The sequence below is a fragment of the Phoca vitulina genome, unplaced genomic scaffold, assembly GCF_004348235.1.
Source record: "Phoca vitulina isolate PV1807 unplaced genomic scaffold, GSC_HSeal_1.0 scaffold71, whole genome shotgun sequence".
In the NCBI taxonomy this organism is placed as follows: Eukaryota; Metazoa; Chordata; class Mammalia; order Carnivora; family Phocidae; genus Phoca; species Phoca vitulina.
The window spans coordinates 7,291,711-7,311,472 of NW_022589774.1; the positions used below are offsets into that span (position 1 = coordinate 7,291,711).

A 19,762-nucleotide genomic window follows, 5' to 3' on the forward strand; every position below is an offset into this window, starting at 1 on the left:
AACTATAAGATAATGCGTTGTTAATTTTAAAGTACTTTATAAATGTAAAATACAGTTTTCTTAAATTATTATGTTCACTTCTTCTGGTGAAAGAAATCTTATGGATAAAATATGAGTACTTAAACTTAGGTAGAAATTACAATCAGTATATCTAAATTAACTCATATATTCCTTACAATGTAAGAAAATTTAGTCAGTTTGAAACTAAGCATTGCCCATTAATATCCCAAATTTACACTCTGAAATATCTAAAAAAAACCACTAATACAGTCTGCTAGTGTCTATCTTCAAATGTTGCACTTGCAAAACAGAATAGATGATTAATTGTTAGGAGACAAAGTACTAAATATGAAACATTTAACCACTGTCTACCAAAGACTCACAGTTACTATCAACATGTTAATTTTATTCTCCACTTTCAGAAAATCTTGATTTAGTTAATTAAAGAAGCTCACTTGGTCCAAAGAATAAAAAAAAACCCAGAGGCTAAGGGCTTTTCTGAAGAAATGAGTGGTATATAGTTTAATCCTACTTTCTGAGGGTAGAAGTGATGTTGTCATTTTTAAAAAATGTAATGTTTTTCTACATTAAGTTGAAATCCCTACTTTATGTTATTTTAGAAAAGATTTAAGAAAATATAAGCAGGGACAAAGATGGTTTTAAAGTAAAAAGCACTTTTCAAGAAAGCTTTTCTAAACCCACTTTATACTCTTTATCTTTCAGACTCTCTTCATGCACCTAGTAGTTCGACTAATTAAACCAGGATTTATTCTTGAAGAAAACAACAAGAAAAAAACAAAGACAACTTCTTCTGTACAAATTATTCTTCTCTTTTTCTTCCATTTGCTCAATTTATTTACTTGTGAATATGTTTTCCTACAGGCCTACACAAAATCCAAAGAGGAAGGAAAGCAGAAAATTTTAAAATGTGGGCAAATTCTTCACAATTTGTTATAGCAGCAAAACTATTTTGTTCAGAGCCCACTAAGAATATCTTTTAATGGAGACAGTTCTAAAAGCCAAGTAAAAAATGTATTGTCTAGTAGAGAAAAGAGTTTCCCATGTTAAAATTTCTATAGCTCTAATGTGTATTAACCTGCTGTTACTAAGGCACAAATTCCAAAACCCTTCATAGGGACAATCAGATACTGTAATAAGACTCTTGGGGAAAATACCAATGTATAAAATATTCTATAGTTCTATTTAACTGTTTCACAGATTTTACATTAAGAGAATCAGGATTTCAAAGTCTCTATCTTTTTTCGTTCTAATTTTAAGTGTATATTTTATGGCTGTTAAGTTAAACTATTAACAAGAATTACTGCACAGTTAAAATGACGTGTGATATACTTACATGGGGCACCTACCAAAGTACCTAATAGTTAAGTAAGAAAACATAATATTAATATATCTAGTACTTTTACTTCAAAATGTACAGATAATTTCTACTTCTCAACTAGGTTCCTGATTTCTCCTTAGGTTTAACCCAACAGGGTTATATCGACTAATGCTAAAATATAAATCCTTAGCCGTTGCGACGGGAAAGCAGACAAGCAACACATTTTACTGTCTCATGGGAGTTATATTTTAAATTTCCCATATGTGGTGCCAAAAATTTACTTTAGGGGAAACACCTATGACTGGACCCCAGTAGTGATTTCCACTTTAGATATATTTTCCAGAACAGTAGCACTAGTCCAGCAATGTTTTAAGGAGGATGATGTGCTCTCAGACATTTACACTACGCTTTTTAATATGTTTTTTGACCCGTGATGTAATTAATTTTTGTAACACATTATTTTAATGGTACACTAATTAACCTTGAATTAGAATGAATTCTCTGACAATGACTTTCTGTAGAAGTGCTGAAGATATCTACATTAAGACCACCTAATGATTAATATTTTCACACAGTATTAAGAAGCCCAAAACAAGAGCAAGATTAAACATACCTGTAAATAAACAAAGATAAAATAAATCAGGCTTTGGAATTTTGCTTTCAAAATGTTCTATACTTAAATGAAGAAAGACCAGCACAACCAGGTGTCTGAATGTGATCTCTTCAGATCGCATAAATCTTTCCCCTTTTACTTCAAATTATAAAGTTCCTGTGAACATGCTCTAAGATTATAAATTCAAGTAATAACATAACCAGTAATTTGCAGAGATGCTATCCTCATAACCATTCAGGACAAAATCAGGAAGTAAACACCTGTGTTTTCTTCCTTTTCTCTTTGGTAACCACACACATATCTCGACCAATACAATGCAATTATTAAATTATTTCAGATACAGGATTTCATAATCTCTCCTCTAAAAGAAAAACCATGAAGTAGATACACATTAAAGCGACAAGTTTCTTAAAGACTATCCAAATTCATAAAGTAGTTCACCTATTTTTTATATAATTGCTTTATTTTCTATGAATGATACAATCTCCTACAAATTTTCAAGTTAAATGTACTTTCACTGTACCACAAAAGCTGACAATTCTTTGTTTCTAGTTTTAACAAGTCTCCTGAAAAAATATCCTACAAGTATTTAGGAGATTAGGGGGAAAGCCATTATTTAAAGGAAGCTTTGGCTACAAGAAGACTAAGAAGCACTATTTGGAGAGCTCTGGATAAATTCTGGAATTCGAATACAGTAAAACACAGGGGGTAAAAAAGAGTTCTCATCTGTTAACCACGAGTGCAAATACTGTCCTACCTCAGACAGATGAATGACTCTTAAGTGCTCTGAAAGTGCAGGGTGGCAGCTAACCTATTAAGTGGTATTACTTTCATACTTTATGGAAAATACAGAGCAGGTCTTAATATTTTAAATGCTGCTTTGATATCCTTAGTTACTTGTCCTTATACCTGTAGATTTTTTTTAAAACTAGATTTTCTCCTGATACCACAAATTAAATGAAAAATGAATGCATTATAAAATGAGTCTTGATGTTCTTATGGTATTTTGAGAACACATACAAAATGAACACCGTAAGTACAGTAGACAAAAACATAGCAAAGTTAGTATATTTAAATTTGTGAGAGTTGTCATCTTGCTATCCTGTGCAAAAGAAATACTGCAAACAGACTGACTTGAATTTCTCTCTGCAAAAACACTGGGTTTAAATTGACAATTATGGTGGAGACTGACTTCAGCTACCGATAACCTTCCGTGTGTCTGTCCCCTCTGTCATCCCTATCGTCTACCCTTTGCTGCTACCACTGCTAGAGCAGCTGGCTACCTGCAGCACCGGAAACTACACAAGGCCTCCCACTTACACCTCCCTCTCAATAGTGACCCGACAATGTTGTTTCAAAAATGTAAAGACAGGATTAGGACCAGGAGGCAGTTTAAGGTGCCAAGATGCGCCTAGCAGGGAAGGCAGTGGCTCCCTGTAGGATACTTTATTTACCAGCATTAAAGAGAATACCACATACCAGTATGTGTGATACATATTTAAATCAGCAACTATTCGATCTCTTTCACTGGCTAAGATCTAAGGTAAAGAGAAACGCTGTTGCTGAGTTATCAGGGAATTGAGAAGCATTTTAAATTTACTACTTTAAAAAAATCTCTTCACACGGAGTTACTAAGCCATAACATTAGTGACTTAAGGATGAAGAAATAAGCAAGGGAGTTATTACTTTATCCTGTATAAAGTAAGTAATAATAAGTTGCCAGGAAAACAGCCCAGGTGGGGCGCCTGGGTGGCTCAGTTGTTAAGCGTCTGCCTTCGGCTCAGGTCATGATCCCAGGGTCCTGGGATCGAGCCCTGCATCGGGCTCCCTGTTCAGTGGGGAGCCTGCTTCTCCCTCTCCCACTCCCCCTGCTTGTGTTCCCTCTCTCACTGTGTCTCTCTGTGTCAAATAAATAAATAAAATCTTAAAAAGAAAAAAGAAAAGAAAACAGCCCAGGTGTCCATCATAAGGCAATGGATAATGATATATTTATATGATGGAATATTACTCAGTAATATGAAAAAATAAAGAACTGATTTACAGAACAAAGTGAATGAATCTCAAAACATAATGCTAAATGGAAGAAAACTTACACAGAAAGTACGTATTATGATTCCATTTACATAAAGTTCTAAAACTTACAAAACCAATCTATGGTAGAAAAATTATAAGAACAATGGTTACATTTGTGGAATTAGAAGAATGAACCAGCTGGGAAGGGGCATGATGGAACTTTCTGGGGTGATAGTAATGTTCTATATCTTGACAGGAGTTTCACTTACATAGGTATATTAATTGAATGTGCAGTTAAGATTTGTGCATTTCACTGTATGTAAATGCTATCTCAAAAGAAAAAACAAATACTGAATTCTAGTAAGTGGTATGATGCTGAAGCATTTAGAAGGAAATGTGCTGTCTGCAAAATACTCTGAAATGCATCTAAAATAAGATTGACTGATGGACAGAAAGATGGATAGATATTGATAAAGCCAGCACAGTAAAATATTAGTGGTAGAATCTAGGTGGTAGGGATATAGATGTTCACTGTAAAATTCTTTCAACTTTGCTGTATGCTTAAAATTTTTCATAGTAAAGTGTTGGAAAAAATCAAACAAAAATTTGCACACCCACATTCATAGCAACATTATTCATAATAGCCAAAATATGAAAGCAACTCAAATGTCCAAAGACAGATAAATGAAATGTGGTATAGACATACAATGCAATATTATTTAGTTTTAAAAAGCAAGGAAATTCTGACACATGCAATAACATAGATGAACCTGAAGACTTTATGCTAAGTGGAATAAGTCAGTCACAAAGGACAAATACTTGTGATTCTATTTCCATGAGATACCTAAAGTAGTTACATTCATGGAGATAGAAGGTAGAATGGCGGTTGCTGGAGGGGCGGGTGGAGATGGGGAAGGGAATGGGGAGTTAGTGTTTAATGAGTACAGACTTTTGGTTGGGGAAGATGAAAAAATTCTATAGATGGATGGTGGTGATAGTGCAAGTGAATGTATTTAGTACCACAGCAAAATGGCTAAAATGGTAAATTTTATGTTATGTGTATTTTACCACAATAAAAAATGAGAAGTTGCCAAAGCTCATAAGATTTAACCTACTTTTACTACTTTCTGATTTTGTATTAAATATGAGCTTCTGATATAAAGTTAGGCTTGATTTTGAAATGGTGCTGCCCGTACTAATGCAAATGAGAATGTGACAGTTTAGAATGCATTTCTCAATTATTAGTGTGAATGAACAAATGCCTTCAAATTATTATTTTAATCAAATATACAATCAAAATAACATATACTCAAATGTAGAAAGTTATTTAAGGACTTATATTTTTTTTCCTTTCTCAAATCTTAAATAAAAGCATAAATTTACCCTCAATATACTGACTCTGCTTCTTAAACCTTTTGTTAGGTTAACACCATCAGTTTCACGAGATTTTGCAGCAGTTTCTCAAGGCAAAAACATGTAAATTGTATTCTGACATGAGCTACAAATTTAAAGCAAAGCAAGGGAAAGGGATGGAGAGAAAGGTAACTTCCTTCAAAGCATTTGAAAGAACCAACAGACATATGGAGAATGGTATAGTAAGTATAACTACAAAACTTGTTTCTTTTTTTTTTATAAAACTTTTTTCTGTTATGTGAAAAACAATGTCCTATTTACAGTATCAGCTGGAAACACCATGTAATTTTCTCCAATTAGAAACACGTGCCTTACTATATTAGTAGTAATTACAGCTTGAATAAATAAAAGATATACACCAGGAACTATACTTATTCATAATAACTTCATTATGAAATATGAATTATTTAAAAGCATTTTATATATATGTTCATGTGCCATGATAGTTACAGATCCAAATATATACATTTCCAGCAATATATGATTGTGTTTATTTCAATATGTGGAAAAGCAAGCATATCATTTATGACTATAAATTAAATTTCTACGACTATGACTTGTTTTATGACTATAATTAAATTTCTTTATGTGCTTACAGCAAATTTTTAGTGCAATAAATGTAACTTTTAGTCATCTAAGGCAAGACTGAAATTGGGTTGAACTTGCTGGATGAACATTTTAAATAAAGTCATATACCATCCCAAAGAATCCTAGGTAATCAGTAATGAAATCTCTCAAGCTCAAATATCAGATAGATGGACACAAAGAACTGGATGCCCTTTCAAAACTTTAATTGTCACCCAACTTATTATAGTAGGGAAATGTCTTTTTTTATAAAGGGGTTAAGAGTATTTAGCTATCAATTTAATTCTGACATTTCATACTTTTAGTCCATCATCAAGGCTTACCAAGTTGTTGTTTTATTTGCTAGAGCTTTAAAAGTCATGAAGCAATACCATTTATTTTATTTAGGATGTTAAGTTTGATTCTAATTTTAAGCTCTCATTTCCCTCATGTTCTTAAATTAATTCATACAAATCCCTGATTAATAATAAAAGGCTTGCCATCAGTATTCAAGGCCCAGCCTGAGATGTCATGGCTGAGAGGGCAGAAATCTGCTTGGAGCAATGAGAGAACCCAACTGAATTCTTGGCGTCTCAGTCTATGAATGTGTAAGCACTTCATCTGTTCCTGGAAACACAATGTTCTGGCAGGCTGGGGGTAAAGGTAGCTGCATGGGTAACAAACTGGAAGACCTGGGAAACCATACTACATCAAAGTAACTGAATGACAGAGCACTACATTTTACAAGTTTCTTTTATCTTTTAAAAAAAAAAAATTGTTTTAGTGTAAGCTATTTGTGTTCTAGACGTTTTATTCCTATTAATGCTGTCCAGTGATCTTTGCAAAGGTCATGTGGTAGATTTGCCTTTTAGTACTATTTTATAAAAGAAATTGTTGGGGTGCCTGGGTGGCTCAGTCGTTTAGCGTCTGCCTTCGGCTCAGGTCGTGATCCCAGGGTCCTGGGATCGAGCCCCGCATCAGGCTCCCTGCTCCACGGGAAGCCTGCTTCTCCCTCTCCCACTCCCCTGCTTGTGTTCCCTCCTCTCGCTGTGTCTCTCTCTGTCAAACTAATAAATAAAATCTTAAAAAAAAATTTAAAAAAATAAAGAAAAGAAATTGTTGCAAATCAGAGAATAACACTAGCAGGGCCAACTGGAAATCGCATATCCTTCTTAAATCCAGTGGCAAAAAGGACACTCTCTCAGACCTGCATTTCCACTTAGCACTTATATGTATTTGAATAGTGATATGTATATCTCTGAATTAGTTCCTGTCTGTAAAATGAGGATAGCATCTACCTTATAGGGTTGTTGGGAAGATAATAAGTGAAAGTACTCTGTAAACTAAAACACACACCATATAAAGTATCATTATTTGAAAGATGGAAAATTCTAATAGGGAACGTCTAGTACATGTACAATACGTTCCAGGGAAAAAGTGACCTTGAAAAGTTAAGTGGACTTCCAGTTTCCAATTCCATATATAAGGAGATTGGAAGTTGTCACTCCTTCCTAACAACAAGCAAAATGCTGAACAGGTTGAAAAATCAACTATTCTTGTTGGATTCATAAGAGAGGGGAAGTCACAGGGGTGCCTGGGTGGCTCAGTAGGTTAAGCGTCTGCCTTCGGCTCAGGTCATGATCCCAGGGTCCTGGGTTCCAGTCCTGTATCAGGCTCCCTGCTCAGCAGGGAAGGGGAGAAGCCTGCTTCTCCCTCTGCCCCTTCCCCCAACTCATGCTCACTCACTCTCTCGCTTGTGCACTCTCGCTCTCAAATAAATAAAATTTTTGAAAAAAAAAAAAAAAGAGAGAGAGAGAGAGGGGAGGACACAGGGCAAACCACTGCCCCCAAGACTAGAGAGGCAGACAGGTGAACTCAACTTTCTGAAGCAGAGCTTCATAAGTGAAAACCACCCCAGGAACTGCCAGGCAGAAAAACCAGACTACAACTGACAAAACTGACAAACCGCTGAAAGCTCAGCGTGAACAACTCTGAGAGTTAAAAACTCCAGGGGAATCTACTCCATGGTGGGGAGGCTACCCGACATTGTGAAATTTACCTCCAGGAGTTTGGCCAGGTTCCCAAAGTAATTATCAGAGAAAAATCCCCTCCTGATTCTGGAGCGGGAAATGAATCGTTTTGAAATATATCAGAGCACTCTGTTCTTTTTTTTTTTTAAGATTTTATTTATTCATTTGACAGAGGGAGATACAGAGAGAGAGGGAACACAAGCAGGGGGAGTGGGAGAGGGAGAAGCAGACTCCCCACTGAGCAGGGAGCCCGATGGGGGCTCGATCCCAGGACCCTGGGATCATGACCTGAGCTGAAGGCAGACGCCTAACGACTGAGCCACCCAGGCGCCCCGAGAGCACTCTGTTCTTAGTAAGGCCTGCCTTTGAGGAAAGCTAGTTAACCAGTGCCTAACCTGCTAGGGTATTATCAGAGCCAACTGACCTGGGGTAAGGGAAATACCCAACTGCAGCCCACTCTAGCCATCCTGTTCCACCTAAACAGGGAGGAAAAAAGACAGAACCACTTGTGAGATTCACAGACCAGAGGCATAGACTGAGACTGAGACCTAATCATAGGACTATACAGCCCTTTGCCTCTTCCACACCTCACCACCACATTACTAAAGAACTATTCATAGCAGTTCCTTTTACCCAGTATATGATGTGTAGCTACTAGTAAAAATTACAAGGCATACCAAAGGGTAAAAAACACAATCTGAAGAGACAGAGCAATTATCAGACCCAAATATGGCAAGGATATTGCCATCATCAGGCCAAGAATTTATAACAACTATGATTAATATGCCAAAGGCTCTAAGAGATAAAATCGACAGTGTGCAACAACAGATGGACCATGTAAGCAAAGACATAGAAATTCTAAGGAAAAGCAAAAAGAAATGCTAGAGATTAAAAAAAAAAAAAAAAAACCTGTAGTAGAAACAAATAATGCCTTTGATGGGCTTATTAGTGGCCTGGATATGACTAAGGAAATAATCTTTGAGCTAGAGGATATACCTAATAGAATCCATGAAAACTGAAAATCAAAGAGAATAAAGACTGAAAAAAACCAGAATAGCATATCCAAGAACTGTGGGAAAACAAAAGGTGTGACATATGCATAATGGGGACACCAGAAACAGAAGAAACAGAAGGTACAGAAGAAGTATGTGAAACAATGACTGGATTTCCCCCCAATTAATGCTATACATGAAGCCACAGATTCAGGAAGCTCAGAAAACACCAAGCAAGATAAACACCAAAACACACACACACTACACCTAGGCATATTGTTTTCAAACTACAGAAAATCAAAGACAAAGAAAAATCTTGAAAGAAGCTGGAGAAAAAAATGCCTTACTTATAGAGGAACAAAGATAAGAATTACATCTGACTTCTCCTCAGAAACCGTGCCAAGAGGGGCGCCTGGGTGGCTCAGTCAGTTAAGTGTCCGACTCTTGATTTCAGCTCAGGTCATGATCTCAGGGTGGTGAGAACGAGCCCTCTGTAGGGCTCCATGCGCTCAGTGTGGCGTCTGCTGACAGTCTCCCTCTCCCTCTACCCCTCCCCCACACTTGCACTGTAAATAAATAAGATCTTAAAAAAAAAAAGAATGAAACCATGCAAGAGTAGTTTTGAAAAAACACCAACCTACAATTATGTACCCTGAGAAATTCTTCAAAAACAAAGGAGAAATAAAGACTTTCCCAGACAAACAAAAATTGAGGGCATTTGTTGCCAGTAGACCTTGCAAAAAATGTTAAAAGAAGTTCTTTAGAGAGAAGGAAAATAATACAGGTCAGAAACTTGGATCTACATAAAGAAAAGAAGAACAGAGAAGAAGGAATAAGTGAGGGAAAAATAAAAACTTTTTTCTTATTTTTCATTGATCAAACAGATAACAGTTTGTTCAAAATACCAGCAACATTGTGCTCAATTATGTATGCTTATACATACACATATATATGCTTATGTATGCTTACATGTAAGTGAAATGAGTGACAGCAATGATACAAGGGACTGGAGGGATAAATGAAGATTATTTTCTTATTATTATCTTATTATAAGATACACTATTCATGAAATGGTATCATGTTATCATGATAATAGACCTGGATTAGTTGTAAATGTATATTGCAAACTCCAGAGTAACCACTAAAAGAAGGTTAAAAAAAAAAAAAAAGAGGCCTAACTGATAAGCTAAGAAAGGAGAGAAAATGGAATTATATTAAATCCTCAATTAAGGGCGCCTGGGTGGCTCAGTTGGTTAAGCGACTGCCTTCGGCTCAGGTCATGATCCTAGAGTCCTGGGATCGAGTCCCGCATCGGGCTCCCTGCTCAGCAGGAGTCTGCTTCTCCCTCTGACCCTCCCCCCTCTCATGTGCTCTCTCTCATTCTCTCTCTCTCAAATAAATAAATAAAATCTTTAAAAAAAAAAAAATAAATCCTCAATTAAAACCACAAAAAGTGGAAAAAGAGAAGATAAAAATAGGAACAAATAGAGTGTAATAGAAAACAGTAAACAAAAATGATAGATACTAATCCAACTATATCAATAATTACTTTGAATGTCAATGGTCTAAATACACCAGTTAAAAGACAGATTGTCTCAGTGGATCAAAAACGTGACCCCACTATACTGTGTCTATAAGAAACCCACTTTAAATATAATGACACATATAGAGTAAAAGTAAATGTTTGGGGGAAAATATACCATGCTAATAAAAAGATAATAAAAAGATCAATGGTTGGAGCAGAGCAGGGAGTATAACTAGGCAGAGCACATAGAATTGTAAGGGCAGTGAAAATATTCTGTATGATATTAAAATGATGGATAGATATCATTATACATTTGTCCAAACCCACACCCAGAGTCAACCCTAACGTAAACTATGGACTTTGGGTGATTATGATGTATCAATGTAGGTTCATCCTTGGTAAAAAATGTCCAATTCTGGTGAGTGATGTTAATAATGGGGTTGGCTATACACATGCAGGGGGCAGTGAGTATATGGGAAGTCTCTGCACCTTCCTCTCCATTTTATTGTAAACCTAAAACTTCTCTAAAAAAAATTAAGCCTTTAAAAAAATAGAGTCGAGGCACCTGGGTAGCTTAATCAGTTGGGTATCTGACCTCTTGGTTTCAGCTGGGGTCACGATCTTGGGGTTGTGGGATTGAGCCCCACACTGGGCTCCCAGTGAGGAGTTTGCCTATCCCTGTCCCTCCCCCACTGCCCGTCCCCCTGCACACACACGTACTCTCTCTCTCTTTCTCTAAAATAAATAGATGAGTGAAATCTTAAAAAAAAAAGTTAAGTGATCTTCATTCATTTCTTCATTATATTATTACTTTTCATTCACATTATTCATTAAAAATAATCAAGATAGCTAAAATTTATGTGTGCATCAGGTATCATTTAAGTGCTTTATATATATTAACTGATTTAATCCTCAAAACAATGCTGACACAGGTACTATGATAATCTCCATTTTATACATAAGAAAACTGAGACAGAATAAACTTGACAAAGGTCATATAGCTAGGAAGTGACAGTGCTAAGATTTGAACCTATGTAGTCTAGCTCACCACAATTATAATATACTGCTTCTCTTTTTCTTTTTAAAGCTTTATTTATTTATATCGGAGAGTGAGAGGAAGAGAGGGCACGCAGGGAGAGGGAGAGAGAGAGGAGCAGAGAGGAGCAGGGAGGAGCAGGGAGGAGCAGGGAGAGGGAGAGAGAATCTCAAGCAGACTCTGTACTAAGCATGGAGCCCAACATGGGGCTCGATCTCATGACCCCAAGATCACGACCTGAGCTGAAACCAAGAGTCAGACACTCAACCAACTGTGCCACCCAGGCACCCCTATAATATACTGCTCCTACTTATTCATTTAATCATTCATTAGTTCGTCAAATATTTATTGAGCATACGGAATATGCCCAAAACTCTAATTGAAACATTTTCAACACAGAAGATCTCAAAACATTTACCTTTCTCAGGAAGCTACTAGAGGAAATGTTCCATCAAAACTGGGAAATAAATAAAAAAGGAAGCTACTGGAGGAGACACTTCATCTAAACAAGGAAATAAATAATAAAAGACCTGGGATCCAGAAAACAGGGAGGGAAGGGAAGGGAATTCCCAAGACAGTGGTAAAGCGTAATCCCAGGATGACATCTATACAACAGGCCCAGAGAGCACCCAGTTGAGACTAGAGAAAAAGAAAGGAGAGCTCCAGAAGGGACATCACTAAAACAGTACGGGATTGATTACCTGATGTGTGTGACTGCACAGAGAAGACTGCTGTTGGGCAATTTGAGGAAAGAATTAATGATAGAAACATAGAAGATATAACATAAAAACAAAAAAAAGCAAGGATTAGCCTTCAGAAAAACAGAATGTTGTACCACGGCATGTAGATTATATTATTCATAATTACATAATTATTCATTTCCTTCCCACCTGTGCATTGCTTCCCTGTTGTCAGAAGAGGTTTCCTACCATCCAGACTTGGGAGTTTGGCCTCGTGACTTGTTTTGGCCGAAGGAATGTGAGTAGATGTGACACATGCTACATCTAAGCAAAAGCTTTAAATGTATTTGTGGGGTCTGATTCAGTCTGCCGTTAGTTCTGCCCCAGACAGTGTCTATCCATTGAGACTGGACCTCAGAATGAAAATGAGAAGATACATGAAATTGAGATGAACTGCGCCCAAACAAGGCTAGCTAACATAGCAGAGCCTGACTGATCCAAAACCCTTTTGAAATATGAGCAAGAAATAAACGTAGTTATTAACCACTGAAATGTGGCTAACAGCAAAAGCTGACTAGTACACCCAGTACCACCTAAAGCTCAGCAATGAGTATAATTTACATAGAAATAATAATATAATTACTTTACACCTATATTATAATTAATTATAAGATAATAATAATATTTTAACATTGATTCTGTAGAGATTCAATCAGAAAATGAAACTAAATGTTGTGACATAACTGTTAGGAGGGTGGGAAGAGGAGAGGGGAATATGAGTAAAACAGCTAAATCCTAATACAGCAGAAAAGAAAATCAATAATGGCTAAAGTTGAAAAATCAAGAGATACATGTATGTTATTTAGAAATATGCAGGTAGGGGGTGCCTGGGTGGCTCAGTCATTAAGCGTCTGCCCTCAGCTCAGGTCATGATCCCAGGGGCCTGGGATCCAGCCCCGCATGGGGCTCCCTGCTCGGCGGGAAGCCTGCTTCTCCCTCTCCCACTCCCCCTGCTTGTGTTCCCTCTCTCTCGCTGTGTTCTCTGTCAAATAAATAAAATCTAAAAAAAAAAAGAAATATGCAGGTAAATCGCAAAAGAAACAACGAGAAGAACTGAAAGTTTTTGCCTCAAGGGAGCTAGAATCAATATAAGAAGGGTACAGGTAAGGGAATACTTTTTTGTTAGAAGACTTATAGTACTGATTTTTGTTGAACTACCTACATGTATTAATTTTATAAAAATCTTAACTCCCAAGTACAAAAATAAAAAACAACAATAAAATCAAGGGAAGCAGTAACACCTGATCTACTGGGGGTGGGGGGGGAAATGTATTCTAATCCTGAAAGGCAAAAAAACACCCTAGTTGGATCAAAAGACCTGGTTTTATTATTTCCCAATCTGGCTTCTACTATTCTCTAGCTACATCTTTCTTAGCTGTTTGTTTCATTACTTAGGGGAGAACAAACACTATTACTGGTCCCCCTATACTACAGAATTATAGTCTTTCCAGATGTCATTGACAATGTATTACAGGAAGGACACTGCCTAACAATCAGATAATATTAAGGGTTAACCTGTATAAAGAGCTATCAATATGTACATTGATTACTTATCTACTCCACACATTATCTATGATCACTGCATGTCTTCTTCCTAACAATTGCCACCTTTCAGTCATTTTGATCATCTTTCACTGCATTATCAAAGAATGAGTAAAATGAGTAAAACTAAATTAGTAAATTTTGCTCCCTATTTAACAACTATAATTCACGGACAGTTTAAGCTCAAAATGTGAACAGTTTTATTCACAAAACAAATAAAATAAAAAGTAATATATTTTACAAAATAATTTAGTATAGAATCCCTTTATGTAGCAGGCCCACATTTAAATGAATGGATTTACCAGGGTGCCCGGGTGGCTCAGTTGGGACGACTCTTAATTTCAGCTCAGGTCATGATCTCAGGGTTGTGAGATCTAGCCCCACATCAGGCTCCGTGCTGGGTGTGGAGCTTGCTTGAGAGTCTCCCCCTCTGCCCCTCCCACCCCCACCCTATCTCTCTCTTTTCCTCTCTTAAAAAAAAGAAAAAGAATGGATTTATCAAAATTCTGACACATTGTTTTCTAGAAATATATTTACTGAGCAAAGGACAATATACCTGTTTAAAATATAATGAAAGAAGACACTAAAACTATTTATAAATATTTTTATATTACCTATAGATTTCACTTATTAGGTTAACAGTCTCTCCCTTTATTGTGAAGAAACAGAAGTTATTCCACTGCAGCAAGTTTCAGCTAGTAATTTACACAACATAAACAGATGGATGGATACATACATAGAAAGTATCTTAACTGGGTAACACTATCTCATATAGATATTCTGATACAATCTTAACCATACTATACTTTGAGCTGTAGTTCATAGGCCATTTTGAAAAAAAGCACTGGGGCAGAATAACAAAGCATAAGAAAATAATTAACAAGGCATGTTTTCCATACCTCTTCATCTTTCATATTCACATCCACATTTTTCGATTTGATGACTTTGGTTACGTGGTCAATGTTGTTTTCCCTGCAGTAATCAAATATGTTTTTGTCTTCTTCCCTAATTAGAGTAAAAATAAAAAGTGTTTGTCTTACTAGGTAATACATAAAAGTTACATATTTTTAACACAACCTGTTTACTGCTAACAAACATCAATGGAATTTGTTTTCATAAAGAATTTTACATGAACAATAATGGATTTTCCATAAGACATAATATATCCAATCTCTAAAGACTAAAGTTCTTAGCAACTATAATAGGGAAAAGCTTCATCTGCTTTAACAAGTTTCCCTGGTACACTGATATAACACCTTGAGTAGATTTTCTCAGCCCTCTTCCCCTCCCCAGTTCCTTTTACACACTGACAGGCACAGATGTCCTGACTCAATTTTCAATAGCAGCACTGCAATAACGAGGTTATTTGCTATTGTCTATACAGAGGTTTCAAAAGATCAGGGCACAGCTTACTACTTGTCTTACAGGATAACATAGTAAGTTGATTGCTACCCAAGTTTAAAATTGTGTGTGTGTGTGTGTGTGTGTACACACATATATACATACATACACATATATACTAATGTAATTTTCTTAAAAACAGAAAGCAATTTTCTTAAGGGAAAGACAGAGCATCACAAAATTCAGAAATCTTTCACGAAATATTAGAAACAAAGACCAGGAACAAAAACTGGGAAGCATATTATACCCAGCACTATTCTAAGTATATTGGTGGACTACATTCATTCACGCTTTTCCAACAACTTCACAAAGAAACAGGTAAAGAGAGATTATATGACTTGCCAAATGGCATCACATTTATCACAGGTAGAACAAGAGCTAGAACTCACTCAGATCAACTGATTTTGTATATAGTACATTTTTCTATCATATCAAGCCACATCTCGACTAGTCAGCTAGTCTATTCTAGAATCTAATGCAGAAGTTCTTAACATGAGGTCTGTGAGTTCTCAAAAATAGTATACAGAATTGTGTAAATGTGTGTGCATTTTTCTGAGTGTGTTGCGTGTATGTGGGAGTATGGGAGCTTCAATGAAGAGTCTCAAAAAAACCAGTAATTCCCAAAAAGATCAGTAATTTGGAATACTATCAAAGAAACTGTTCTATATGTGGACTACTCTTCTGGACAGGCATAAAAGAATGCAATTTGAGTTCCAAAAATCATACTAGTATGTTTTATAACCTGCAGGGCCATAGCTTCCATTCATCAGAAATGAAAGCTACTGGCCTTAGGAGTCCTTCTATCTTAAAAGCCAATTTAAATACCTTATACCTTATAAAAAGCTATTTTCACTCAGAGGTAATTAACTTAAAACACCCCACTTTGGCATTAACCATCTAAGCTTTCCTTATGCGTGTGGTGTATTTAATTGAGCACCTACACATGCAAGACACTGGGCAAGATTCTGTTGATGACGTAAGGATAAACAAGAAACTTTATGTTCAATACATGTACAGTACAGTTGGGATGAGAAAAAAATATATATGATTAACATAAAGTAAAGATGGATCTTTAAAAAGGCCTATAAGAGTACAGAGTTCAGCTGGAAAAAATGAGGTAGACTTCCAAGAAGAAACAGGTTTAAAAGGAATGTGAAAAGGTCATTTTGCTGAGGAGAAAATGCTCTTCCAGATCACTTACTCTGAAAGAAAACAGAGAAGTCTGAGAATGGACAAGTATGACTTTTAAAATTAAGTCTGTATGTAATACCACTTTAGCTATACCTAACTCACAAAAAACACTGTTTCTGTGAAAGTGTATTAAAAATTCTGACTTGGGAATAATAGGGACCCTTTATTTTCATCCAATCCAGTAAGAAAGGCCCCTCTAATTTAAGAGGCAGCAACTCTAACTGCAAGAGAAAGGACTGTATCATTTTGAATCATAACAAAAAATGCACTATTCCCCAGTTGTTTTGAACTTGAAATCAATGGAGAATTGGTGGTGGGGCACAGAAAGGAAGGTAAAGAGGATCCTTTGGATACAGGTTACCCGTACCCAGTAATGCGTAAGGGTTATTCATAGATGGGGAGGACCCTTCTCAATCTATGAGGTCTTTCTTCCTGAATCCCAAATGTGTATATATACTTAGGCCTTAACCAGTGAGAGAGTAAATACAGTACAAACTTACTTAAATTTTTATTTAATATATTTCATATTTTCAATGTGTATTATGCATCACTTATATAAATTATTTTTATTTGGGCATATGAATATTTTGGAGGGCAGGAGCATTTTTTTCATCTGAATACCAGTTCATCATCTGTTGTTTATCACCATTAAATACGTCAGGCACATAGAGGACTTACAAAATGCTACTTATGGGTACAATATACAATGTAAATTAAATATAAAAAAGAAATTCAGTAAAATCACCACAAATGTGCCACAAAGCTAAGTGACTAAGACAAAAAAGAAAAATAAGTGATACTCTTAGGTTTAGCTGCTAAGTCATCCCCACTCCAAGACTGACTCTAGTACTGCCAGCAACCAAGCTGTCTTTATACAATGTCACCACCTAGTGTCCAAAATGGAGAAACATCTGGAGCAACATCTTTCCACATCTCTTGCCTCCAACAAGATTATGTACAATTTATAAATCTAATTCTCTTTTCCTGTCTACATTCCCCTGTTAATACAGCATTCTGTAGGAAATCTTTCCCTCTATAACCATACTTACCTTAAATAAAACGTGCAAATGAATTCAACCATTACCAAATACAGTAGAGCTTAAACAAATGTTAGCGCTCTTTCACATCTTCTCACTTTATCTTCCTTTCTCTTACAATTTTTAGCCAGTTATCTCTCTCCCTCTCTTTGCTGAATTTGAGTGATAAAATTACCATATCCATTCTCTATGGATAAGCAAGAGTTATGGCCAAGATACTATCTTCAAAGATATCCCACATTATCCCTAGCAAAAGACAGAAAGTCTATCTCTCTACTCCAAATTTTCTGAAATTGACAGAAAATACAATTGTATATCTGAAGGGGGAAAAAAACCCACTGGTTTTCTTTGAAATTCTTTTGAAATATGAGGACACACCCTTATGGAAGAGAGGAGTGGTGTTTAAGTATGGCTGTCATTCATCAACCACAGGAAGAACAGATCCTTGCATACTCCTAAAAATGTTATCTGTACCACTTTCAATGAAGATTGTATTTTCCTATCAAAAGAGTATTTCAAACAAGCTTCACAGCAAGCCACCTAGAGTCCATTAGCTACTATTTCACCTCTTTTGTAGAATTAAAAAAACGCTTTTATGGGACTAGCTCAGAGAGATACATTCAATAAATATTTCAATTTATATATTAAACTCTCAATCAGAAAAAAAATAGTATGCCAGTAAATAGACAATGAAAAAATTCTTTACTGAATGAAGGAAAATACAAAATAGAGTAAGCCAATACTTACACAAATATAAACACATATAATTCCTCAAACTAAGAAATGTGTACCTTTGTGCTCTGTGGAGGTACACAAAGACCTTTAAAGGGATATGCAGGTATGAAAAACTTGAGTTAGAAAAAAAATTAAAATTTTAAGTGAATCAATTTTCAGCTCAACTTGTAAATAAATGCATTTTTTCCCCTTAACTGATCTACCTGGAGAGACTCCTGTGGTAACTATCTCATCACCATGGTCCTTTTCAAATTTTCCTCTGTTCTGATCACTCCCCTCCTAGGTTATATCAGAAAGGCATATGCCTCTCTCCTTATTATGCTATACTTCTAGGAAATATAAAAAAAAAAAAGACTTTGCTAAGACTTAGCAAATGACTATTAATTAAACCTGTTACTCTTTTGCTTAGAAATGCTCTGTAACTAATATACTAGGAAAGGTTTGGGGGAAAAAAAAAATCAATCTTAGGTTGACTATCCCAAGATATAAAACTTTCCTTGGTACCAAACAAAGGGACAATTCTCGTTAAAAACTGGTGTTGGGAAACATTCTATAGCTAAGGTTAGAGGATGGAAGAGCTGAAATAAAACACAAAACAGACTTGATACTCTACTCTGTCTCATTTTAATAAAAAAAAATATTCATCTGTTAAACTATTTCTAAAAGCCTCATTCATCTCATTAAGATACATTTTCAATTAAATTTTACTTATGTTTAATAATTACTTAATATTTATGATGTATGTTGATCAGCTGTGTAGAAACAATAACAATGATAACTCAAATGGGAAAAGATTTAATGCATAAAGTTTTTGGGTTATAGAAAATTAAATTTAAAGAAGTCCAACTTACATATATATTTTCGTTACAGAGAATTATGATTGTATAAGATTACACAAAATATATTACTTTAAAATAAAATTGTGTGGGAGAAGTAGAATAAAAGGAGAAAAAGGAATGACGTAAAATTTCTGTTAAAGACCTTGTTCATGTATTTTTTTTTAAGATTTATTTATTTAGAGAGAGACTGTGAGTGGGGGAGGGGCAGAGGGAGAGAGAAACTCAAGCAGACTTCGCGCTGGGCGTGGAGCCCGACAAGGGGTTCAATCTCATGACCCTGGGATCACAACTTGAGCAGAAACCAAGAGTCGGATGCTTAACCAACTACACCATCCAGGAACCCCTTGTTCATGTATTTTTAAATCAAGATCAGGATTTTATTTATTTATTTTTTTTTAAAGATTTTATTTATTTATTTGACAGACAGAGACACAGCGAGAGAGGGAACACAAGCAGGGGGAGTAGGAGAGGGAGAAGCAGGCTTCCCCGAGGAGCAGGGAGCCCGATGCGGGGCTCGATCCCAGGACCCTGGGATCATGACCTGAGCCGAAGGCAGACACTTAACGACTGAGCCACCCAGGCGCCCCAAGATCAGGATTTTATTTTAGTTAAACTTTTTATTTTGAGACAACTAAAGATTCACATGCAACTATAAGAAATAATACAGAGAGATCTTGTGTACCATTTTCCCAGTTTCTCTCAATGGTAGTATATTCATGTATTTTAAAAAATGGATTATCATTGAGAGTATT

At 35.9% G+C, this 19,762-nt stretch overlaps 1 protein-coding gene across 5 annotated transcripts in view; it reads right to left on the reverse strand.

The window, feature by feature from the left end:
- ACBD6 (acyl-CoA binding domain containing 6) overlaps window positions 1-19,762 on the reverse strand; it is a 218,133-nt gene that overhangs the window by 116,480 nt on the left and 81,891 nt on the right. For 2 of the 5 annotated variants that reach the window (XM_032393230.1, XM_032393234.1), the window contains exon 5: window positions 14,707-14,812. In XM_032393230.1, coding sequence (XP_032249121.1) covers window positions 14,707-14,812 — 106 coding nt within the window. Of the gene's footprint in view, window positions 1-8,316; window positions 8,449-12,415; window positions 12,619-14,706; window positions 14,813-19,762 lie in introns of those variants that run through there. The other 3 variants (XM_032393232.1, XM_032393233.1, XM_032393231.1) reach the window with 3 other exon arrangements.